The sequence below is a fragment of the Littorina saxatilis genome, linkage group LG6, assembly GCF_037325665.1.
Source record: "Littorina saxatilis isolate snail1 linkage group LG6, US_GU_Lsax_2.0, whole genome shotgun sequence".
In the NCBI taxonomy this organism is placed as follows: Eukaryota; Metazoa; Mollusca; class Gastropoda; order Littorinimorpha; family Littorinidae; genus Littorina; species Littorina saxatilis.
Genome location: NC_090250.1, coordinates 3,467,370 through 3,494,192, shown reverse-complemented (window position 1 = coordinate 3,494,192; position 26,823 = coordinate 3,467,370). Strand labels below are relative to the sequence as shown.

General features: G+C 43.4%; 2 protein-coding genes across 2 annotated transcripts in view; one reads left to right on the top strand and one right to left on the bottom strand.

Moving 5' to 3' along the window:
- The window catches only part of LOC138968330 (protein mab-21-like 2), a 9,344-nt gene extending 2,335 nt beyond the window's left edge, over positions 1-7,009 (bottom strand). The window contains exons 1-4 of the mRNA XM_070340887.1: positions 5,344-7,009; positions 1,452-1,923; positions 1,049-1,255; positions 1-647 (exon numbers count right to left, since the gene is read on the bottom strand). The exon at positions 1-647 is cut by the window's left edge and continues 2,335 nt beyond it. Coding sequence (XP_070196988.1) covers positions 432-647; positions 1,049-1,255; positions 1,452-1,923; positions 5,344-5,555 — 1,107 coding nt within the window. The 5' untranslated portion in view covers positions 5,556-7,009 and the 3' untranslated portion in view covers positions 1-431. The remainder of the gene's footprint in view (positions 648-1,048; positions 1,256-1,451; positions 1,924-5,343) is intronic.
- Positions 1-26,823, top strand: part of LOC138968325 (neurobeachin-like) — a gene marked incomplete in the record, with an annotated part of 320,875 nt that overhangs the window by 177,825 nt on the left and 116,227 nt on the right.

Below are 26,823 nucleotides of genomic sequence, written 5' to 3'. Positions count from 1 at the left end.
TCATAACAGTTTGCGTACCGGTTTGAAAAAATACTAGCGCCATCACTGATCATGACAACACAAGGAGAGAATCCCGTGATATTTACTGTCCAATAAATCTGCATTACCATTATCATAACACACAGAATCCCTTGTCGTTTCCTGTAGCACATCTCAATCATTGCCAGCATCGTCAGAAAACAAAGCAAGAATCATGTATTGTGTCCTATACAGCACATCCCAAGCATCACCAGAACACAAAGACAGAATTCCGTGTTGTTTCCTGGAGCAAAATCATTGCCACCATCATGGCAACACGAGAAACGAATCCCGTGTTGTTTCCAAACAGTCAAGTCCGCATTGTCATCCTAACAACACAATGAAAAAATCCCTTGTTGTACCCTACAGCACATTTCAACCATCAGCACAAAACAGGAATCCCGTGTAGTTCCCTACAGCACGTCGAGACTGTGCGGATTGGTGAGCAGCTCCCGCACGATGCGCCACACCTGCTTGGCCACGGCGTCCATGGCGGTGGTGGACTTGGCCTTGAACAGGTCTACCATGGGCAGGAAGTACTGCGGGCAGCGGCGGTTCTGCAGGCACGAGATGAGCTGCAGCAGGATGCCGTTGATGCGGTCCCCGATGCACGTGTCGTCCCACTCCATCTACACGCCGAACACACACAACACAATGGTTAGCATTTTTAACATCACTTTTCGCTGGCAAGTTTTAAAGAGTCGTTGTAAAGGAAAACAAACTCTTCTTCCAGATCACTTCAGAATGTGTCAAAGACTTATATAAAAAAAAAATCCACGTCAAAAAACATCATAAAAACAACAGCAACGTTTTCTTCTGCCCTTGCATCAGTTTTCCACAAAGGTTGCCAGAGGAGCATCGGCACAAGCGAACTTCATATTTGGATCAAAACGCATGACAACTTTCTTCATAAAGAGTTGCTTCCTATAACGCCGTGTACATCCAACAACAACAACAACAACCTGTTAACGCCGTGTACATCCAAAAACAACAACAACAACAACATAAACATTGTTTAAATTCTACTGACCTCACGGGGGTGCTTCTCACACTCGTAGAGCAGCAGCGTCTTGAGGTGGTAGCTGTTGATGGGCTGACCGGGGATGTCCAGGTGGCGATCTCTCAGTGTCTTGAGGATGGACAGACATTTGCGGCGACACCCTCCGTACAGCAACCGGTCCTCGGCGTAACGGAACGACATCACCCACGCGTCCCCCTCTGCTGCGGATTGCTTGTCCTGAAGGGAGAAATGAAAATAGGGAGAATTATTGGAGAGAAGAAGGAAAAAGACACGCACCAACAACAACAACAACAACAACAACAACAACAACAACAACAACAACAACAAAAACGTAGGTGCCAACAAAATGACTCAACAAACAACCCAATCAAAGCCGAACTTTACCACCCTCTCCACACCCACAGACACTCACCTTCATATAAATGCTCTCCTTGGACAGCAAATCAAAGCCCTCAGTCTTGACCTCAGCCACTAAGTTAGGCGACGGCCACGACGTGTGCGGGGTGGGCCAGTGGGCAGCAGACCTGCACCAGATCCCCCCACACCGGAAGGCCGGAGTGATCTGGACCACGTGACGCTCCTTGATCCTTAGCTTGACCTCCGTGGTGTCCGGGATCATCTTGACCACGTCGCGGTAGCTGCACTTGTCCACGGCTTGAGCCACTAGGGTCTGGAACCGTGACCGTATCTTGCGCGCAGAGAGGTAGCCTGAGGCTGTTATGAATTCCACCCATAGGGACATGGACCGCTTCCGACCGTCGCTGAGTTTGAGCACCGCGCAGCCCGGGATGGTGCCGTCGTCCACGAAGTTGAAGACCCCCATCTGGTTGAGGTAGAGCACCACCTCGTACTCGTTGGGCGAGACTACTTCCAGCCCTTCATACCTGAGGGGGAGAAAAAATCAGTTGCTAAATCAAATCTGTGTGTCAATCGGTTAATAGTGTATAGTGGTAGTAATGCAACTTATGTAACTTTCATGATCTATAACACTATTTGGGCAAAATCACTTCAAGCCCTTCATATATTAGATACCTGTGGGGAGGAGAAGGGAAATGTTGTGTCAAACATGAGCCTTTTACGTTCAAAGTGCCGATTATCTGTACATTTCAAAGGACATGCAATCAAGGTTTTTTTGTTTGTGTTTTTGTTGGTCAAAAGCAGCACTGGAAAGTAGATATAAACCGCAGTTTTGCTAACGATTATATGCGGGGATTTCGAAAGATCGGATGAATTTTGATGCGTGTCAAAACCAGCACTGAAAAGTAAGTAAACCAGCAACTATCACTATTAGTAATTTCAGTAAAACTCGAGATTTCAGAATCCCATATCTGTGTGTTCAGCAGATAGTTGTGCTCCGGGTGTTTCGTGACGCGCATGTCTTTATCTTGTGAACTACAACAACCACGAAAGAAACCAACAGAAAATAAAACAAACAAAACCGGCAATAACACAATAGACGTGGTGTGCGTATATATAGCTACAGAAACAAAATAAATAAATACATGGACGAGGGAACAAAATCAGAAAGAAGAACCAAAGAACAAATCTTATATTCTAGAGATATTATTTTTGTGAGTATTATCAACTTCATTTTCGTTACAAAAAGTAAATCAATAAAACAAATTGAAATGCGAAACTTAGATTTTTCTTTAAAATTCAATTAATTCAAAAAGAAGTAAAATGTACATGCCGACAGTATATTTCTCTACTTTTAGTGAATTATTGTTGTTGTGTGGTCTTTTGGAATATATTCACTGTACTTGTGTATTACTTGTTTATTTAATTTATTTATTTATTTATCTGTTTATTGATTGATTGATTGATTGATTGATTGATACACACATTTATATGTTTATTTATCTATCTTTGTTTGAACGTTCGATGTTTTCTTCTCTATTTCATCCGATAATTCAGAAACTGAATGATTTATTGATATCTTTTCCATTCATGCATCGTCCGATCACGGATAATATCAAACGATATTGACCGAAGAAAAAAGGAATAGTACACTTTTTCACTGTAACAGAAATGTCACAGCTTTAAAGACATTTGACGCGAAATCAAGTAGAAGTTTTGCAATAGAAGGTACTGTGAATACCATTTACCGGTTCCTTGAATTTCTATGTGCATTATGCACATTTGAATTGTGTTTATTTATGGTTCGGGCTTTGGTTCTTTCACATTTGAAGACGTTTCCACAATTGTTCTCTATAAGTATAGCATAACGCTTCTATAGTTTTGAAAATATTAGTGCATGTAAATCTTGTTGCATAACTGAATGGTTTTAAATCTTATCAGGCTTAGTTGTTTGAATTGTGTATTGTTTATAGCATCACGCGCATTCAACAAACGTCAGAAATTACTGATGCAAATGTATCGTGCACAACAACAACAACAACAACAACAACAACAACAACAACAACAACAACAACAACAACAACAACAACAACAACAACAAACATGGTCGAGGAAACCAGTCAGTGCTACTCGTGTTTTTAAATAAATGAATAAATGAATAAATAAATACATGCCGTGCAATATTTCTAGTAAAGTTCAAAAATGGGTAGAGGAGTAAAAAACAAACAAAAAAAACCCACAAATACAACATAAAAATGTAGCAAAAGAAATGTAAAGTATCTGTGACAGCCGTAAAGACAGTCGTGTAAGCCTATGTAGCATGACAAGACCCGGACCTGCCGTTGATGTTACTGTTAGTGTCGGAGGAGATACACAGTAAAACAGTAATTAAATTACACCCACAAAAACACACACCTAATAAGTAAATTAAATAATTGATAAGTTGATTATTAAAAAAATAAATGAAAACATTGATAAATAGATAAATGAATACGTGCAGAAAGCGTCGTCTAACAGCAGTAAAATAAATACAGAATTTACTGCAGGCCTCAGTAACAGAAGATAAGAACCGATCAGCGACCCACTTCTCCGCCCTACCAAATAAATGAATAAATAATTAAAAAAATGAATAAACAAACGAATAAGTATATTAGTAAATAAATAAATGAATACACTTGTAAAAGATGAATAACACAGAGCTTTATACGTGTAGGGGAAGCTCTTTGGTAGCAGTCAAAAAGTGTGTGTAACTGTGTTATGCAGTAAGATAAGACTTGTACCAGTGTTTGTATTTATTATCATAGTATGAAATCAACGCCCGCCAACATGTTCTTGTATCCTATGCTGATATGTGTCATTTGTTGTGCTCCTTTTTGATGATGGCATTATTGTAACTGCAGTACATTATGTCTTGGCATTATGTCAATGTCTAAATGAACTCTTGGGGCGGGGATGTAGCTCAGTCGGTAGCGCGCTGGATTTGTATCCAGTTGGCCGCTGTCAGCGTGAGTTCGTCCCCAGGTTTGGCGTGAGATTTATTTCTCAGAGTCAACTTTGTGTGCAGACTCTTCTCGGTGTCCGAACACCCCCCGTGTGTACACGCAAGCACAAGACCAAGTGCGCACGAAAAAGATCCTGTAATCCATGTCAGAGTTCGGTAGGTTATGGAAACATGAAAATACCCAGCATGCTTCCTCCGAAAACGGCGTATGGCTGCCTAAATGGCGGTGTAAAAAACGGTCATACACGTAAAAATCCACTCGTGCAAAAAACACGAGTGTACGTGGGAGTTTCAGCCCACAAACAAAGAAGAAAGAAAAAAAAAGAAGAATGAACTCTTGTGTTAACCAAGACCCGTACAACCTTTGAGCGAGGACACGGCGCAGGTAAATAAACAAAGTAATTTATGCATGAATCAATAAAAAAAAAATAAAAAAAATATTAAAAAAAGAATGAAGAACACAAGGCTTGAAACACACCAACCACACACAAGATGTTTGCTCGAAGTGTGTCATCGAAAAAAGAAAGAACCAAAAAGTGAAGAAGAAAAAGCTTACACACCAACGACACACATGGTGTTTCCCTCAAGGGGCTGTCCTCAATGGAGCACAAAGTGGACTTCGCGAAGTCTTTTTATCAACAAGATTCGTGCCAAAGCTTCGTTTCTGTGAGCTTCGTGGAGGAGACTTAATGAAGTCGACTTCGCCCAATTATTTTAGACTTGAAAGACCCTGTCCGTATAAAAAAAAAACGCAACATTTGGAGTGTCTAATATGTGTTTTAAATCTGAACACTTTAGTTTAGAGTGCAGCCATGCACAACAATCAGGCGCTGGCCCTGTCCGTGTCGTGACTCATGGAAAATCGTAAGATAATTGGGGGCGAGATGGGAGGGGGCGAGATGGGAGGGGGCGAGTCGGGACGTCACCGTCGTGACCAGATCCGTACCTGTTGTTGACCTCGGTGAGGGATGAGATGAAGCGGGGCTCCTGGACCTCCACCTCCTTGAGCACGTCTTGCACCACCTTGCACACCTCCCGGATGGTCTTGGCCGTGGCCGCCTTGCGCGCGTGCACGCGCTCGTTGTAGTACTTGTTGATCTGGAACAGCAGCTTGGACTGGGCCGTCAGCATCTCGGGGCTCGACCCTTCCAGTAGCATCGTGATGGTGACGGGTGGGTGGAGGTTCTGGTGTAAGGGGAAGAGCTTGGTTTCTTGGTTGTGGTCAAAGATATTCCACTACTTCTGGAATATCTTTGCTGTGGATCTGTTGCTGTTTTGTCGAGCTTGCTGTCGTTGTGAAGACGAGGATTTGATTCGAATTTAGTGCGTCGTTGAAATTCTTGTCAAAGAACAAGAACTGACTTGATTTTGAAATATTAAAATCCTCGTCAAAGATTCCGGTCGGTGGGACAGAAAGCAGTATTTTAAACTTGAACAAGACTTTTACACACCAAGTTTACACAGTCCACAAACCTGAAATCAGTTTAACATCCGCGTGACACTAAAAAAGGAAGACGGCGAAGACGTGCGCTGTTCACACGTGCAATATTGCAGCGTTAATTAGCAGCAGGCAAGGCAGCACCTCGAGTTTTTCCCCTGTACGCAGCTGAAACGCTTAGGGCAAAGGAGGAAGTTTTGAGTGACAGTCGACAGTCGTTTATTGCGGCCCAGCTGGTCTGTAAGACGATGATTTGCGACACGGCCGCTTACACTGCCACTAATAAAGAAGCTACAATAAAGATTCAGACGCTACACTAGAAAAACTACAGAAGTAGTAACTCGTTTCGTTGCAACAATGATTTAAAGCTAACTTAGTAACTGTTTTTCGTACCAAAAGTAGGGTCTGACTGGTCACTTGTTTCGAAGCGAAAGTAAGTTCTCACACGTTCTCAAAAACTTTTCTCACACGTTCTAAAAAGCGCGGACGATGTTGATACTGTTTAAAGTTCCGTAGCTCAAAACATAACACAGCACAACCCGTAGGAGATTCAGTTCAGGTGAAGTAGTAGAATTCTCAGGTGATACACTGCAAGGTATGAGAGAGACGGGAACAACAACAACTGGCGACACCGTTCCACCCCGTAGTGACGTAACAGCAGGGATCCTCGTCCCCTGTGGTGAGACGTCCAGTAAAACCTATGTGTACCGCTGAGCTGTTGACCTGACCACTTGGCTGCGCCAAACACTCCAACAAACATACACACTGTATACTGTATCCACTTGCAGTAGTCCTAGGTCTGGGGGCCTGCGATCCGCGGTGGCTCTGCTGATGGCAACTCCCACTTCTGTCTGTTGTGTAGACACTATGCGCGTGCGAGGCTAGTGTTCCAATGGCCTCAGCGACAGTCCGCCACGTGCGGGGCGGGGAGGAGGAGGAGAAGGAGAAGGGAGGAGAAAAAGGGGTCGTCTCTCCTGACCATTGTCTTTGCTCCCTTCGCTTTATTATTGACTTCTCTCTGGCACTTGGCCGCCCGCTCGCTCGCTTCGCCGCTCCACCTACCTCGTTGCGCCTTTCCGCTTCGCTGTCACTCATAATTGAGGGGGCGGAGTCTAGGCTGCCGCCGGGCGGAACCCACCAGCCAATGGGAAGACTGAACGGCGGCGGAGACTGCGCAGTGCGCCCCGCTTCGTGGGAAAAGTCAGAAAAGCTTGATGGCCGCCAAGTGGCACGCTAAAGCCACGCCCCTCTCCTTTATCGCTTTGTTGCTTTTTCCGTCTCCAACGACTGAAGAATAGAAAAGGAGGGCAGAGGAGAAACTACTGAATACTTGATCGTCTGGCGACGATTATGGGTCTGAGGGTTTTATTTCTTTTGTTGCTCGTTCATTAGCCGTGCTGTTCAGTGAGGCCTAATTATCATTTATGAGAAGATCAATCGTGCGGCAGACGACACTTAGTAGTCTCGGCGCGCCTCGCGGCCTCGGGGTAGTGTGGACAGGACTGGAAAAAGAACATGGAAGGAAAAGATGACTGCATGTAGCGAGTGTGTTTGTTTGGCTGGCTGGTGATGCGTACCGAGAAAGAAAGCTTGCTAGCGTGGGGTTCAAGGATACATTCGGATGAAGACTTTGCTGTGTCGCTTCTTCGTCAGCGTTCGAAGAAAGAGATTAAATAACTATGTAGAGTATATTTTCGCAGAGAAAGATTTTTACCGCTAGAATTGTCTGTGTTTATAAGTGGAGTAACGAGGTCGATGGGTTGTTTTAAAAAAAATTGCCTTGGGCACGAAAGAGTCACTTAATCGGATGTCTCAAGGCATCAATGAATATGTTCTTATTTATGGCCTATGGCGGAACTATAATGTAAAAATCAGTTCAGCGAATAAGATAAATATACCTAATGTACATACAAACAAATCTTGTCTGCATCCAAAGAGTTGAAAGGAGAGTGTTTTGTCGTTGTGTTGTTTTTAAAGAAGTTGTCGAAGAGTTGCGTAATCTTATATTTAAAATCATGAATAGGTTGTTATGGTGGGAACTATGTAAATATAAATTCAATAAAATACATAAATTCATATCCTTCAGATGCTGTGTATTGCCTAAAGGGTTGTTTTCAGAGAAAGGTTATCGTAATGTTGTAAAGGAGGCATGTATAATCTAAGATCTGACACTAGGAACAGATATTGTTCGTATGGATGAACAATAATATGGTCCCGAAAGACTCACGGAATATAAGCCAAATAAGTTCTGAAAGTATATAAATACGTGTGTTGTGGAACTGTTAAACATTGCTTTAGTCTTGAAAGTGTCACACAATCTAAGGTCTGAAAGTATATAAATACGTGTGTTGTGGAACTGTTAAACATTGCTTTAGTCTGAAAGTGTCACACAATCTAAGGTCTGAAAGTATATAAATACGTGTGTTGTGGAACTGTTGAACATTGCTTTAGTCTTGAAAGTGTCACACAATCTAAGGTCTGAAAGTATATAAATACGTGTGTTGTGGAACTGTTAAACATTGCTTTAGTCTGAAAGTGTCACACAATCTAAGGTCTGAAAGTGTCACACAATCTAAGGTCTGAAAGTGTATAAACATTTCTTTATTTGGTGTTTAACGTCGTTTTCAACCACGAAGGTTATATCGCGACGGGGGAAGGGGGGAGATGGGATAGAGCCACTTGTCAATTGTTTCTTGCTCACAAAAGCACTAATCAAAACAAAAAAACGCGGGTTAGGGGGAAGAATTTACCCGATGCTCCCCAGCATGTCGTAAGAGGCGACTAACGGATTCTGTTTCTCCTTTTACCCTTGTTAAGTGTTTCTTGTATAGAATATAGTCAATGTTTGTAAAGATTTTAGTCAAGCAGTATGTAAGAAATGTTAAGTCCTTTGTACTGGAAACTTGCATTCTCCCAGTAAGGTAATATATTGTACTACGTTGCAAGCCCCTGGAGCAATTTTTTGATTAGTGCTTTTGTGAACAAGAAACAATTAACAAGTGGCTCTATCCCATCTCCCCCCTTCCCCCGTCGCGATATAACCTTGAACGGTTGAAAACGACGTTAAACACCAAATAAAGAAAGAAAGACTAATCACAAATTTGCTCCAGGGGCTTGCAACGTAGTACAATCTATTACCTTACTGGGAGAATGCAAGTTTCCAGTACAAAGGACTTAACATTTCGTACATACTGCTTGACTAAAATCTTTACAAAAATTGACTATATTCTATACAAGAAACACTTAACAAGGGTAAAAAGAGAAACAGAATCCGTTAGTCGCCCCTTACGACATGCTGGGGAGCATCGGGTAAATTCTTTATCGTCCCAACCAATATGGAACTCCCCCTAACCCGCGGGAGGGGGGGGGGGGGTAGAAACAAATGTGTAGTTATGTAGATGGAACTGTTGAACATTGCTTTAGTCTTGAAAGAGTAACACAATCTAAGGTCTGAAATTAAGTGTAAAAAAAAAAAGTGTAGTTATATTGGAACTGCATGCATAACGAATTTCGCCGTCAGAATCGGATTCTGAATAGGCGACTGTGTGTGTTTTTCAAGTAAAAGTTGCAACATACATGGAGCTTTAATTGTCTTTACTGCGCTGCATGATTACAGCTTTTCCAGCTCGTGAGTGTCACCGAAGAAGTGAACATTTTCCTTGCAGTCTCGTATACTTTGTTTTGTTCCATGGGTGGCCGAGTGGTAACGCACTTGCGCTCGGAAGCGAGAGGTTGCGAGTTCGACCCTGGGTCAGGGCGTTAGCAATTTTCTCCTCCCTTTCCTAACCTAGGTGGTGGGTTCAAGTGCTAGTCTTTCGGATGAGACGAAAAACCGAGGTCCCTTCGTGTACACTACATTGGGGTGTGCACGTAAAAGATCCCACGATTGACAAAAGGGTCTTTCTTGGCAAAATTGTATAGGCATAGATAAAAATGTCCACCAAAATACCCGTGTGACTTGGAATAATAGGCCGTGAAAAGTAGGATATGCGCCGAAATGGCTGCGATCTGCTGGCCGATGTGAATGCGTGATGTTTTGTGTAAAAAAAATTCCATCTCACACGGCATAAATAAATCCCTGCGCCTTGAATATGTGCGCGATATAAATTGCATGAAACAACAACAAAAATCCCTGCGCTTAGAACTGTACCCACGGAATACGCGCGATATAAGCCTCATATTGATTGATTGATTGATGTGCACGTGCAATTCAAAATCAAAATCGTGACAAATGAACGAAAAGCAAACTGGCAGTACTGCAGAAAAAAAGAAGAAAATAACAATAGAATATGCATGTATAAACAAATTGAGACTAAAAAGAAACGTCATTTTTTGGTCTTTTGCAGAGCTATGTGTAATTCTAAAACAACTTAAAAAATGTGTCGATCAATTTTCTGACTCATACTCAGGGATTTTGAACGACACAGCCCTTTCTAAATGTACAACATATGACCTCTATTTAGATGTATACCATTGCTATATGCATTTGTTTTTATTTGCTTTGTATTGATCTCTTTGACGTATCTTCTGCGTGAGATTTTTTAATTTATTTTTTTACTGTAAACATTTGAAAACAAGCATTTTGTTTTTTGAAAGAATTGGCATGTGTTGAAATTAAATTTAATCTTCTAAATTTCCCTAGGACATCTTCTAAGCATCGGTAATTAACATCTGACCACTGATATAGAATATGTGCACGTGCTAGTGCCGTAGCACAGTGACGGGCCCCACGCCAGTAAATAAAAATAAAATTACTAAATACATTTTGATAATACATCTAACACCCTATTTTGGAAATAAAGAACACTTTCATATCTTTCTTACACGGTAGATTCTTGTACAGTAGCCAAGGTTGCATGAATCGATCACAATATTACGGGGGGAAATTACTGAGGAGAAAGTACAAGATTGCGATGAAAAGTTTACTGTGTTTACTGCAAGATATAGGTTAATGAATATAAAATTCAATAAACTACAACACAAAACACCCACAAGTGCATCGCGGTATGATTGTAAACGGTTGCACACATGCATAATCTGCTGATCTGGATGACTGTGGTTCCGCGAGTGTTAAGCGCTGGGGTACGCTCAACAACAACAACAACAACAACAACAACAACAACAACAACAACAACAACAACAACAACAGGGGATCTTAAAAATAGGGGTTCCATTGTAGTTTCATTCCTTAAAACGATGGCATGAGAGAAGACTGGGTTTTTATTTTTATTTTTATTTTTTAAATTATGCCATCAAATGTTATTATCTATAGTCTTTAATTGGCACACCAACAAGGCCTGTTGGACGTGAAGCGGAATCATCATTATTAAGACAGTGTTTTGGTTTGGTTTGCGGAAGGCCTAGGGTTTGTGTGACTGAAAGAAGTGGGTGTGTTGAGAGTATTTGAGGGTCCTCGAGGAGGCGAGGAAGGGTTTTGAAGAGGTTTTCACTGAGCGGCGAGAGATGGCGGCAGCAAGCACGTCTAATGAAGATGGAGCAGCCAGAAGTGGTCACGTCAGTCTGTCGCCCGTCTGATGCATGCCGGGAGTCACCTCACTCCATCACTGCTTGCCTCATCTTGCCTCATCCCCTCATCTCATCTCATTGCCGCACATACTTCAGTGCATTCCACAAGGCTGTGTCAGTCTGGCGGCCCTTTTTGGCAATGAGGAATATAGACTAATTGTTATTGATGGCGATTTTGTTGTCGATGTTGTTGCACAATGTTGTTCGTGTTGTTTGTCGTCATCGGCTTTTTCGCTGTTGTCGTCGTCATTATCATCATCATCATGCATCATCGTCGTCGTCGTCGTCATCATCATCATCATCATCATCATCATCATCATCATCATCATCATCATCATCATCATCATCATCATCATCATCGTTAAAGCGTTCGGAAGATAGCACTCTTGGATTAGCACACAAAAAACAAGTGTGATGCGAATACAGCTTATACCCAACCTACAAAACTTCGACGATGTTGCCTTGAATTGCTCACAAATTCTGCCCCCCAAAAAGGAACAGATTAATTTTTTATATATTTTTTATGCAGGGGAAAATCGGGGTGTTTTCTTAAAAACAAAACAAAACATAAACATAACAACCGCAAATGTGTAATATTTCTGCTTTTATACTTTGTGATATGATGGGTAAAAACGACTTGATAACTCGTCAGTTCACAGGGTGTTGCTTCTGCCCGGAGCATTGCACGTTTACTACTTCTGGGGCAGGTTTCATAAGACAGCAACACAGTCGGTCAACTGCACTTGAACGAGTGACATGCAGTAATCGGACCAAATCGGGTTTCATTACAAAAAAATGTCAGTCCGACGTACGACTGCGCCTCTTCGCATGGTTAGTTGCCAATCACAGTGCTGCCAAACCCAAACCCAAACCTGGCCGGGAACCCAAACGATTTCGCCGTAGTTTTGTATGGATGATCGTCCAGAATATACGGTCGTTGGAAAAAAAAATACGCCGAGAAAAAATCCTTATCTACTTTTCTTTACAAGCGTGTCCCGAAGCCGATCCAGTGTTTTGACATGTACATGATCACAGTTTTTGTCAGTAAACATTGAAAGAAGAATTTGTTTTAAATGTATTTAAAACCTTAATTAACGGTGCTAAGGACATGTGTGAAGCACCGGCACGGTTGGCCTAGTGGTAAGGCGTCCGCCCCGTGATCGGGAGGTCGTGGGTTCGAACCCCGGCCGGGTCATACTTAAGACTTTAAAATTGGCAATCTAGTGGCTGCTCCGCCTGGCGTCTGGCATTATGGGGTTAGTGCTAGGACTGGTTGGTCCGGTGTCAGAATAATGTGACTGGGTGAGACATGAAGCCTGTGCTGCGACTTCTGTCTTGTGTGTGGCGCACGTTATATGTCAAAGCAGCACCGCCCTGATATGGCCCTTTGTGGTCGGCTGGGCGTTAAGCAAACAAACAAACAAACAAACAAACAAACAAACATGTGTGAAGCATGTTTGAATCATGGATGTTCAAATGCTGCGTGGAGTACGCTCATTTTTACGAAAAAGACACCAAGTTTGTTTGGGAATAATCCAAGTGTAAAACAGGGCTGACAACCCCTGCACCGCGTTGGGGCAACCAGTCGGGCGACGAAGCTGTTGTCCCACTCTACTGAGTGTCACCACCGACGAGTCCATGAACCGGCCTGAGATGACGATGTAGCCCTTTGAATACTGAAGGAAATGTCAGTGTTTCTTGTCTATTTTGGCATGACTTGGGTGTGATAATCAAAAAAAATGTAGATAATTTATTTTCTGAGCGGTTTTTTTTTTACCCTTATGCATCCTTTCTGTTGGTTCGCTTGCTTTCTTACTGGGGATTTGGTTAGCGCGGTATACATTCATCACAATCCCATATATGCTGCTTTATTTCTTGTGTGTGTGCTTTAAAAAGTAGAAAAAAAAGTGTCCCTTTCGTTCTACTTGTTTGGTTTGTTGACGACACGTAGTGTTCAGTCGCTGATGTCAGCATATGTACAGCAGAACAAATTCCGGGCATGCGCATCATTCACTTCTGCGATGTTTTCCCGTCATGCAACGTTATGACACTGGCATCCGGTATGAGAGAGAGGGGGTGGGGTGGGGTGGGGTCGGGGGTGGGACATGGATGCAGCATTAGAGACACTTAGCCTCAAGTGCAAACACTTCCACTACAACACCGTTCCAACAGACCTGTCTCGCCGACGGTACCTGTCCATTTCGCCGGGATTGCCTACGTTTGCATGCAGCGCAGGTGTATTGTCTGAAGAAGATGTTGTTTTTACCTGTCGGAGAGAAATAATGTTACTGTGTGTGTGTGTGTGTGTGTGTGTGTGTGTGTGTGTGCAAGTGTGTGTGTGTGTGTGCACGGTGTGTATGCACGGTGTGTATGCACGGTGTGTGCGTACATGCATGCAAGCGTGCGTACACTATGATATGTATCGTGCGCGTGTGTATGTGTGTATAGGTGTGAATATAGATGCGTTAAACTCACGGAAGCGTTTCCGTTAAAACAAAAACACTTTCAACTAAGCTGTACGCATTGGTACATTATTTAACCACAGTTCGCCGTATTCCCATAATCATCAAACAGTCGCATGCAGGTTAGTGCCACAAACTGCAGCTTTACGGTAAGGCCAAAAAAAAAAATTGTCTGTTTAGGGTAACCCGACCGACCCTATCGATTTGGCGCCGACCCAAAAACTTTTTTTTGATTTCAAAAAAAAATAAATAAAAAAAAGAGGTAAAAATGCTAAAAAGAGACATTTGGCGTTTCTTTCTCTCCCTTTCTCTCTGTTTTATTTATACGTTAGTTTTGAAACATGTATTCATCAAATATAAGAAGTGAATGTTCAGCCAACATAGCATTTACACACACACAAAAAAAACAAACAAAAAACCTACCTACCTACCGACCCTACTTTTTTTGGTCATGTTACCCTAAACAGACAATTTTTTTTTTTTGGCCTAATGATTGACAGTAAAAGCGCCACGACCATAAAGCGGGCCCTCCACCGTACACACACTCACCAACAAGGTAGCGTGATGAGACTTCAAGTTGACAAGTGTAAGAAGGTTGGGGCGGGCAAGGGCGAGGGTCCCTAAATTACCGCTCGCAGACTGAAGGGGCAGAGAGAGGGGTAGTTGGAGTGGAGTCTGTACAAGCTGGTTCCAATTACCAACCTGCTGCCTCTCCTCCCTCTCTGGCATCGTCTGGCGCCACCGAGCCAGCGCTGGCTTCGTCTGCTTGTCCCCTCTGCACACACCTTCCGTCCGTCAGTTAACCGCATACACCTTTGATTGCCTTGTCTTATGATCCTTGCAGTGAAATAACTGTGGTCTCCCTGCACCATGGAGACCACTGAGTTATGTATACATCTCTGTGATCTGTAGAGACATTGCTGTCCCCTCTGCACACACATTCCTGCCATCAATTCATCACTCACAAACCTGTTTAACATGCAAGTTTGATTGGACAATTTCAAACTATACTATACCGCAAACACCAAATTAAGTAAAAGGAACGCAACAAGGAAAGCTTATAATATGAGCTTGCTCTTAATAAAACGCACCTTTAATGATTGTATTATGATTCAAGTCAGGTAGGGTGTTTTCAGTGGAATAACTTTGGTCTGCTCAGCCTGCTTGTCCCCTCCGCACACATAATAATAATAACTATATAATGTGCATCACTTAACACAAACACATACACCTTTGAATTTCCTCCTGTTTCATTTTCATACTGATTTTTTTTATAAATCAATTTCTTTTCCCTGTCTCATTCTCATAATGAACTTTTAGCTGAATTACTTTCGCGAATGACAATCTGCAAAATATATTATTCAGCAAGAAAGAAAATTTGCACTGAAAGTAGCTATGTTGAAGATTTTTGGACTAGGTTGATATGACCAAGTTAAAGGATGGTCTTATTGCATGTAAAAAAAAACCAATCCACTGATCTGCAGTGCACTTGATCGTTTAGTAACTTCGCACGAGAAATTAAGAGATCTTTAAACAAGGTGCACCAAGAATCGTGTTTTCGTGGTACATTGCAGTGAGATTGTTACCACACTAACTTTTTACACCCAAACACATTTTCGTTTTTTTTTTCACCTTCAAAAACAGGAACATTTAAAAAAAAAAGATTGAAATGTCTCTCCATACAGTTTGTCAGCTAACCTAATATCTAATCTCTCTCTCCCTCACCGTACCTCCCCCTCCCCCTCTCTCTCTCTCTCTCTCTCTCTCTCTCTCTCTCTCTCTCTCTCTTTCTTTCTCTCTCTCTCTCTCTCTCACTCTCTCTTTCTCTCTTTCTCTCTCTCACTCCTCTTTCTCACTCCTCTCTCTCTCTCTCCTCTCTCCCTCTCCTCTCTCTCTCACTCTCTCACTCCTCTCCCCTCTCTCCTCTCTCTCTCTCTCACTCCTCTCTCTCTCTCACTCCTCTCTCTCTCTCTCTCTCTCTCTCTCTCTCTCACTCCTCTCTCCTCTCTCTCTCTGAGACATACTCGCAATGATCCCAAAAATACATACTGAAATACTGTGCAGAAACTCTCCGTGCAAGTGTGCTATACCCACATCCCAAAACATGGATGATGCTGAAGCAGCTCCACCACCCTCCCAACCTCCCAACCCCCACCAGCTTCTTCATCGCTCGCTTATTGAGTCGTAAAGCGTATTTTACAGTGCGACCAGCTTGAGTCAATTTGAGTTTCATGTCCCGGCCTGTCTCCCGAAGCTCCCGAGCGGTATTTATTCGCACTTTAAACCCCTATCTCTAGACCTTCACTTTTTGTTAAAGGCACAGTCTTTCCCGTGAAACCAATGCGACTAATCATTTTTCAGATGTGGCCAGGCTTTTGTTTGGAATAAGACATGCATCGCTCTACTCGAGCACGTACCAAAAATCAACACCCGGACTGCTTCCTGTACACAAAAATATATGATCTTATTTCACAGCCTGATTGCTGCTAGGGTCATTTAAGACAAAAACTCCCCCCCCCCCTCCCCCCCCCCCCCCAACAACAACAACAAAATGAAATAATAATAATGATAATAATAAAATCCCCAATCTCAGCTAACCCTACACAGGAAGCATCCAGCAGGCCGCTGAGTCTTGGTACGTGTCCATGAGGAGGCATGGTCTTTCCCCAGGTAACAGCCTGCCCCAGGTAACAGCCTGCCCCAGGTAACAGCCTGCTGGTCAGGTCTGCGATGGTGAGGCAGTCGTTTTTACACGGGCATCTTCTTGTTCTTTTTAAACATAATGGACTCTTCCACCTCATCTAGAAGCTGGAGATCAGAATATAAAAGCATCAATATTATATGAATATCTAATCTTAGCATATAACCACGTCATGTCCCAAATAGTCGCCAGTACTGGGGATAGAATTAGCAAGTTAGCGAGCAAACAAGTGAATATCCAACTGCAGCCCCCCTCCGCTGCCAGCTGTACGGAGGAAAGGAGAACCAAGAGAAGACAGTATAAGATGTTTGGTGGCTTGTTGACAGACCAGCTTTTTTGTTGGTCCAAGGGGACCATATCGTCTTTTGTTTCATCTTTATCGACCAAGGCCAAAGGCCGCGGTTGATAAATATGAGACAAAAGGCGATATACTCCCTGAGGACCAACAACAAAATGCTGGTCTGACAACAAGCCACCAAACATCGTTTTTGTCATCATTTTGGTTGTGCAACAAAATGCACAATAACCCACAGGGAGACGAATTTTTAGAATCCAACTCCGGGCCACAAAGCATCGTCACAGTAGCACGAGATAACACGTCAAACTTGTATGTGACGTCAAACGTAGCTTGTTGATGCTTTTCTTCCAGTCTGAAAATGTACAGAGCTGCGATCATACCTGTGAATTCAGTAAGTGTTGAGCATATTTCTTTTCTTTTAAGTGTTTATGACTTTTCGTTGTGGATTTTGCGATTACAGAGATAAGTTGCAAATTGACCATGAGTCGCCGCAGTAATTATCAACATTGATTGGGTCTTTGAGGGTGAATGCTTACAATCGTTGTCCTCGGAAACACAAATCCAAAGCTGCGATGGTTCTACAAATCAAACAATCAGCCTGATTGGCTTTTACTTTGACAATCCACGTTTCACCTAAAAGCTCAAACCCATTCACCACCTCGAGTTATTGCATGGGGAACATGAGATTTATTTCCCAGGTGTTTGTGAATGAAAACTCGTGAAAATGATGACAATATCATTTGTCTCGCTGTCCGGTCTGACATTATAGACTTGTGATCGACAAGAAGAAGAAGAAGAAGAAGAAGAAGATATTTTACACGGGCAGGATTGTGCGTTTAATGCACATCTTGAGCTGTGGAGGAAGTAGCTCTCCGCGGTACAATGCGATTCATCACTCCTCTCCTCCTGTCGCGTATATACTCGGCTCTAACAAGTTAAGTGGCTCCATAGATTGTTTTTCTATTTTTTGGGTCTTAATATTCTTGGCTGTACTTGAATATTGTGATTTATGCATGAGTTATGAAAATTGCATTGGAAGTTTGTTGCGAGATGGCACCGCTAGAACTTGTCAGTGATGTAAATGAACGTTTAAGGCCAAAAAAAAAATAGGTCTGTTTACGGTAACATAGGCCCAAAAAATAGGGTCGGTAGGTCGGGATTGTTTTTATTTGTTTTTTGTTTTTTTTTTCCAAAAAACCATATTTTTACGTTATTTTGCAAAAAAACCAAGATTTTTTTTTTTTTTTCCCAAATGCCAAAAAAAAGTAGGGTCGCGCGAAAAAACTAGGGTCGGTCGGGTTACCGTAAACAGACCTATTTTTTTTTTTGGCCTAAACGGTTTATAGGCCATGCATGAACTGATTCTGCAAGACGTTTATTTGACTAAAATAGTGGAGTATCATATATGCCAACCAGTATTATTTATGACGTGACTTTAGCTTTGCAACATATACATAAGTATGCTTCAGGGTTAAAAAAAATATATAGGCCTATAAACAAAATTATTAAAAACAAGAACAAGAGGCGAAGCCTTCAAGGCTCCCGTCAGAAATCGACAAACAGTAACACAAACTCAATCACTCCGTCACACATACACATACACACACACAGTAAGCATAGACACGGTGCAAGAGTGGGAGACGCTCGCTAGATCTAGATCTGTCTGACTGCCACTGAGATCGACACTGCCCTTTCGACAGCGCTTCCTCGCGCAGACACTGAAAACACGCTGTGCAGATCAACCTGTAGGAAATCTCCTTTGGTATCTTCTTTATCTATTTTTTGTGGAGCCGCTACGAAACCGAACAATGTGAAATCGTCTTCCCCGAATCGGCGAACTGCAGCTGGGTGAGAACTGTATCTATACCACAATCCTTCACGCGATCTGACCTAACCGTGACCCCTGACCTGGTCTACATACCACACACACAACACAAACCAGTCACCTGTTTTTACCCCCCCCCCCCCCCCGGCCCCCCCCCCCCCCAAAAAAAAAAAAACCCACCACCACCCGTTTTCTTTGGATACACACTTTATCTACATACGTGCCGACGAAATGTTGATCATTGCTTCAATACTTTGAAGCTGTTGCTTGGATATTAATAACCCGGTAAAATTAGTATTTCGGTGTTCAGTCAAATGTTAAAGTTTCTATCACACACGCACGCACGCACAGACAGACAAAAGTTAGCATCGCATAGGCTACACTTACGTGAGCCAAAAAAACAGAAAGAAAAAAAAAGAACAAAGACGCCAAGACATAATTATACAGCCAAGAGTGGTGACAAAAGTAGGATGAGAATTCCTTGTTGTTCCTATTAGTATTAATGTAAGATTCATATTTCTGGTTCGATCGGTAATAGTAATAGCGTCGCCAGAGGTTGGAATGAAGACATACACTTCTCAGATTGGTCGTGAAAGGGTTATTTCTGGCGACTGTCGAAAATAGGTGTGAAAAGAATCGACATCGAAAGAAAGATGTTAAAACCGAGCACAGCTAAATAATAGTTACAGGCTATTAACCGTTTTAGGATAGCCGTTACAGTTTTAACTGTTATCTATTTTAGAAAAGCCGGTAATCTAATCGTTAGAAACGTTTTGAAAACGAATATACAGGTAAATACAGGTTAGAGCTACATGTGATGAATAAAGTTAAATTGTTGGCCATTTTTAGAATAGCCGTTATAGTTAATTATTGACTGTTTTATTAGAATATCCATTACAGTTATCTGTTGGCCGTTTAAGAAAGCCGTTACAGTAGTTGACCGTTTAAAAATAGCCGTTATAGTTAGCTGCTGACCGTTTTAGAATCGCCGTAAAGTTAATGGTTGGAGCGGGGACTGTGTGCGCCGGTCCTTCATCGCAGCCCCATAGATTAGCGGGGACGTGGAGAGGCTCGTAGATCAGCGTCACGATAATGTTCACAGCTGCACTCCCGTGTAGCGGCCAGCCTCCCCGTTTGATGGGCGCTGCGAGGCCAGGGTCCAGGGGCTAATGAGGGACAAGGAGGGTCAGCCTACTGCCCGAGGAGGAGATAGCCCGGGCTCTGCGACTTGTCCACCCGACCATTAGCCCCCCGTGCTGAGACAGCGCTATCGTGCCGCCCCTATCTCTCCTGACGCCCTGGGTACAGGCGAGCGGGGATGTCCTAGAGGCTACCAAATCTATCAGCTTTTAATGGTCACTTCAATCGTCCATGCACTTACTGTACTGCGTGTTCCAGCCAGGGAATCGAAAGGTGGAGGAGCTCGGTCCTGCAGGCTAACTAATATATAAGATATTTGAGGCTATCAATCGATCAGATGTTAACGGTCAGAAGGATTGTCGATGCACTAACAGTACTGCTTGAGAATGTTCTACCCCGGGTAAAGACGGTGTATGTCTACAGGCCCTGCAGGCTATCAATCGATCAGGTTTTAATGGTCAGCTGGATTGTCGATGCACTTGCTGTAGTTTTCCTGCCACAGTCTCTTACACTCAGGTTAAAAGTGGAGGCTGCCTAATCTATCAGATTCTCATGGTTGGACTTTTGAAGCCGTGCTGGTACCCCCCGCGGGTTAGGGGGAGTCCCATATTGGTTGGGACGAGAAAGAATTTACCCGATGCTACCCAGCATGTCGTAAGAGGCGACTAACGGTTCTGTTTCTCCTTTTACCCTTGTTAAGTGTTTCTTGTATAGAATATAGTCAATGTTTGTAAAGATTTTAGTCAAGCAGTATGTAAGAAATGTTAAGTCCTTTGTACTGGAAACTTGCATTCTCCCAGTAAGGTCATATATTGTACTACGTTGCAAGCCCCTGGAGCAATTTTTTGATTAGTGCTTGTGTGAACAAGAAACAATTAACAAGTGGCTCTATCCCATCTCCCATCCCCTTTCCCCTATCCCATCTCCCCCCTTTCCCCGTCGCGATATAACCTTGAATGGTTGAAAACGACGTTAAACACCAAATAAATAAAGAAAGAAAGAAGCCGTGCTGGTCCGGCCAGAAATGCCTAGAGACTGTGTCCAAATGCCCCAAAGGCTTTATACTAATTGATCAGGTTTTAATGTTTTGGCTATTCGATCTTATAGGCATGTCCAATGACATAAATCAACGACATTCTGTTTCCTCTATTGTCGAAGCCGTAAAGGACATCCCCGTTTATTATTGATCTGTAAGTTTCGAAAGTGTTTAAAGTTTAAAGTCATTTTACGGCGCACGAAAGATTTTGCAAGAGCCCTGCCCTTCCTTTCTATTCATTCACTGTCGCAAGATCGCTCAGGCAGTCTTCTACCCTCCCTCTTTCCTCCTCTCGTGTTGGTGTCGTATTATGGCTAACATCGCTATGCTTTTCTCTACCTGCATTCTTCAACCTGTTCACGGTTGATTTTGTTTGATTGTTTTTCACATGAAATATCACCTACCTGCTTTCCCTGGGTCCGGGGCGCTACTTTTTGCCACTGATGTTATCTCCGCGAGTTTCGCGGCTCCACTGAAGCGGGATTTGGCTTACACCTCGATGAAGACAGGCGACTTTAATGCTTACAGATCTTGCAAGGCTTTCCACGGCGTTCTGGTGTCGATGCCACACACTGACTTAATCTCGCGACCTCACGTTACGAGATCTCGTCTTTTCGCGGTGGCTCGTTAAGGTATCGGGTTCTGGACCAGAAGTTCGTCAAAACGTGCAGCAGTAGAATATCTTTGCTTCGTCCGTCTGCAGCCTGTGTCGAACTCACATTTGCTCGCCTCTTTTTCACTCTGCTCGTTTGTTCTTGGGAGTTCAACCACGATGTTATAGGTGGAAATGTCTTTGTCAAATGTATTTCTCGTCGCATCTTCAAATGTATTTCTCGTAGCAGAATGAAGACGTCTTCATCCCAGTCTGGCGGTATTCATGATTTCCATTAACATTTTTTTCAGTTTCCATACCACGAGCTCAAGCAGCAACTGACAAACACTAGCCATAACTATGGGCCATGGGAAGCCGCATGAAGTCATCCATTATGTGACGTCATCGTGACCATCAGCCCGTTTTTTTTCCTAGTAAAAGATGTACCGAGATGAACCGGCCGATACTCACTTCTAAAACGAGTACCGAATTTATTTTTCTTTGCTTACAAGAATGATTGAGAGAGAACCCCATAAAGTAATGCATCATTTTGTAAGCGGAATCCCCCTCCCCCCCCCCCCCCCCCACCCCCCCTTCCGTTGTGCCATAAACGTTGGAATAGTTTTTCGGGTCGGGCTGTGTTGATGGTATCTTATAAACGCACAATAAAGCACTAGGCCAAAAGATCCGATTTCGCACCTTATGATGAACACGGAGGGATACGGGACTTTTTTTATGGGCAAATTGGAGCTTGGGTTTCCTTGCCCCATTCTCATGCGGTTTTGCCTTTTCTTCTCCGACTTTTTTCTGTTTTTCGTAGAATATCAGTTTTGTACTGCACACAAGGTCTGTGCATACACTCGATTGCCGACAACCTTTTCGTCAGTTTCAGAAAGAAAGAACGAAAGAAACAACAACAGCAAACATATTGAATCAAATGAACAGAACAGCTGTTTGTATGCATGATATTCGTTCGCCTAATGTTATTTAGGGTTCGTTGTGGAATGATCTAAGAAACAAAGGGACGTAAGCGATCTAAATGTGTACGTGAACAGTACGACTTGGAGAGTTATGCGGAGCCAACCTCCCGGCACCTGCGAGAATAACAACCATCGTAACGCGCACCTACATTGAATAACAACCATCGTAACGCGCACCTACATTGAATAACAACCATCGTAACGCGCACCTACATTGAATAACAGCCATCGTAACGCGCACCTACATTGAATAACAACCATCGTAACGCGCACCTACATTGAATAACAACCATCGTAACGTGCACCTACATTGAATAACAACCATCATAACGCGCACCTACATTGAATAACAACCATCGTAACGTGCACCTACATTGAATAACAACCATCGTAACGCGCACCTACATTGCATAACAACCATCGTAACGCGCACCTACATTGAATAACAACCATCGTAACGCGCACCTACATAGAATAACAACCATCGTAACGCGCACCTACATTGCATACCCTGAGAGAATAACAACCAACGTAACGCGCACCTACATTGAATAACAACCATCGTAACGCGCACCTACATTGAATAACAACCATCGTAACGCGCACCTACATTGAATAACAACCATCGTAACGCGCACCTACATTGAATAACAACCATCGTAACGCGCACCTACATTGAATAACAACCATCATAACGCGCACCTACATTGAATAACAACCATCGTAACGTGCACCTACATTGAATAACAACCATCGTAACGCGCACCTACATTGAATAACAACCATCGTAATGCGCACCTACATTGCATACCCTGAGAGCACGCTAATACATACATTTCACTTCTTGAACGATAACATTAACATTTCATGGCATTGTGAAGAATGTGTTAACAAACTCTTGATGCCACTTTAAAGCCAATGAGGGCAAGAGCAGAGAAGTGTCTGCTCCCACCCTCTTTGCTATAGCAGTGTGCCAGTGCTCCCTGCAAAGATAGAAGAAGATGCAAAAGCAGAGGCCATGCAAGAAGTAGGTAGAAGAAGATGCAAAAGCAGAGGCCATGCAAGAAGTAGGTAGAAGAAGATGCAAAAGCAGAGGCCATGCAAGAAGTAGGTAGAAGAAGATGCAAAAGCAGAGGCCATGCAAGAAGTAGGTAGAAGAAGATGCAAAAGCAGAGGCCATGCAAGAAGTAGGTAGAAGAAGATGCAAAAGCAGAGGCCATGCAAGAAGTAGGTAGAAGAAGATGCAAAAGCAGAGGCCATGCAAGAAGTAGGTAGAAGAAGATGCAAAAGCAGAGGCCATGCAAGAAGTAGGTAGAAGAAGATGCAAAAGCAGAGGCCATGCAAGAAGTAGGTACAAGAAGATGCAAAAGCAGAGGCCATGCAAGAAGTAGGTAGAAGAAGATGCAAAAGCAGAGGCCATGCAAGAAGTAGGTACAAGAAGATGCAAAAGCAGAGGCCATGCAAGAAGTAGGTACAAGAAGATGCAAAAGCAGAGGCCATGCAAGAAGTAGGTAGAAGAAGATGCTAAAGCAGAGGGCATGCAAGAAGTAGGTAGAAGGAGATGCAAAAGCAGAGGCCATGCAAGAAGTAGGTACAAGAAGATGCAAAAGCAGAGGCCATGCAAGAAGTAGGGACGGTGGGATCCCATGTGGTCAGGCATAAATAACGCTGTTTAGATGACTTTAGTATATAGTCAGCCTGCAGACGGAGTGATTCTAATAACGCTGTTTAGATGACTTTAGTATATAGTCAGCCTGCAGACGGAGTGATTCTAATAGCGCTGCCCCCCCTCCCCCCCCCCAACCCACACCAAGTTGTTCCGGGTGGGCGAGAGGATCCCCCGACCCCCCTTTAAAGACATTGATGAGCCACAAAACGGGGACCAAGTTTCCTCCCGTCCACCCGTTCTGGGATTTATCACCTGCGAGAAGCGTTGAGACGGGTGCGAGTCTATCCGAGCTGGTGCGACAAGGGCCGGATTTATGGGCTCTGTCACCGCTCTGCATGCACAGACTTGCAGATTTGGTTGGCTTTTCTTTTACCTCTCGGAGAATCAACCTTGCTTGTCTCATGACAGGCTCGTCGGGGCTGAGTTCGAGCACGTAAAACTCCAATCAGCAAGTCAGAGGCTTCAAGGAACAGGTGTAGCATACACCTGTTTGTTATGATAATGTTCAGGTCTACAAACATTAGACACGATAAACAATAATAATCAACCAACCAACCAGAGATATGAACCAACCAACCTACCAACCAACCAACCAACCAACCTACACACATTAGCCAGGGAAAGGTTTTTTTATGGTAAAAATGTAATCGTCGCCAAACATGTAGTTCGATGTTATGTCTATAGTATACAAACAATATCCAGGGAACAATTTTCTGATTGTAAAAATTCAATCTTCGCCGAAGCATGTTTTCGATTCGTTTTGCATGGAGGAGAGTCTGCTTGTATGTTCTTTCCCACCTTAAATTTGTTGTGTCAATTCTGCGCTGGACTTGATGGTCTATTACTGATTAATATTTACGATGACATTAATGGATATTTGTGGTCAAGATGTACTATGACCAACATATTGACTTCGTTGCATGGCGAGAATGTTACACTTTTACACAGCTCAAAATATGTGCGTGCGAAGAAGTGTGCTGCGAAGCTATTGCTGAGTGCAAGAGAACATCTTTTGTGTGTGGGCTGTGTCAGAGAAGGAACAGAAGTAAGTGCGGATCACTCAGCACCGGGTGGAGGCGGTGAGCAGAGCGGTACCCGCCTTGACTCGGGTAGCCGCCTTGACTCGGGTAGCTGCGTGCGTGTGCGGTTGTCGTCACTTCACCGTTCATCAAGGTTGTGCTCACAAACGTCAACCACACCGTGTGGCGGCATCTCGCGCCAGATTGATTTAAACGTCTCGAGGAAGGGCGACAGTTATGTGCCGCCAGTCCTCCCTCCTCTCTCGGCCTGCACACTGTCATAGGTGTTTGCAGAACTGAGCAAGTTAAAATGGTGTCGTGGGTGTTTGCAGGACTGAGCAAGTTAAAATGGTGTCGTGGGTGTTTGCAGGACTGAGCAAGTTAAAATGGTGTCGTGGGTGTTTGCAGGACTGAGCAAGTTAAAATGGTGTCGTGGGTGTTTGCAGGACTGAGCAAGTTAAAATGGTGTCGTGGGTGTTTGCAGGACTGAGCAAGTTAAAATGGTGTCGTGGGTGTTTGCAGGACTGAGCAAGTTAAAATGGTGTCGTGGGTGTTTGCAGGACTGAGCAAGTTAAAATGGTGTCGTGGGTGTTTGCAGGACTGAGCAAGTTAAAATGGTGTCGTGGGTGTTTGCAGGACTGAGCAAGTTAAAATGGTGTCGTGGGTGTTTGCAGGACTGAGCAAGTTAAAATGGCGTCGTGGGTGTTTGCAGGACTGAGCAAGTTAAAATGGTGCCGTGGGTGTTTGCAGGACTGAGCAAGTTAAAATGGTGTCGTGGGTGTTTGCAGGACTGAGCAAGTTAAAATGGTGCCGTGGGTGTTTGCAGGACTGAGCAAGTTAAAATGGTGTCGTGGGTGTTTGCAGGACTGAGCAAGTTAAAATGGTGTCGTGGGTGTTTGCAGGACTGAGCAAGTTAAAATGGTGCCGTGGGTGTTTGCAGGACTGAGCAAGTTAAAATGGTGTCATAGGTGTTTGCAGGACTGAGCAAGTTAAAATGGAGTCGTGGGATAAGAATGAGAACGTCGGGCTTGAAGATTCCTTTACAAACAAAATCATTTTTCTCGTATAAACCATTTTAAGCGCATCACAAGTACGTCAAGTTGATATTCTCAATAGTTTTAAGAAACATAATAAAGTCGTAAATATTCGTTAAATAACTTAACCATCACGTCACCCACCATGCACAGATCTGTTCAGGTTTCAGCCTTCCACTTGATCACATACACACAAAGACCAATCTTGATGCTAACTGCGCACAGTGTGTGTGTGTGTGTGTGTGTGTGTGTGTGTGTGTGTGTGTGTGTGTGTGTGTGTGTGTGTTTGGTAATGTTTTGTTTTGAATAGAAGACAGTACAAAGATGGCTAAGGGATAAGAATGACGGATGCTTGCGGCAGGTTCAGGAACTATTGCTAAGGGTTAGGCTATTCAATTGCTAATTGTCCGCTTTGGGCAAAAAAACTTTCTCCTGAACGTTAGTCCAAGACGATAGCCGCATTAGTGAATTATGGGATCACAAACTGATCCCGACACCGAATTGTCTCCGTGTTGATGACCCTTACCACCCATTCCGCTCAGTACAAGTCCTGCCCTTCGGCCTCGCTCCCACCTCTCCGCGCGTGTCCAGCGCGCGATGACGTCACCGGTGATGACGTGGCAAGTGACGTGTAGGGTGATGTATGACGACGACTTGCCAGTGTCACCGTCTGGCCTGTTGCCGGGGGCTTGTCTTGATCCCGATG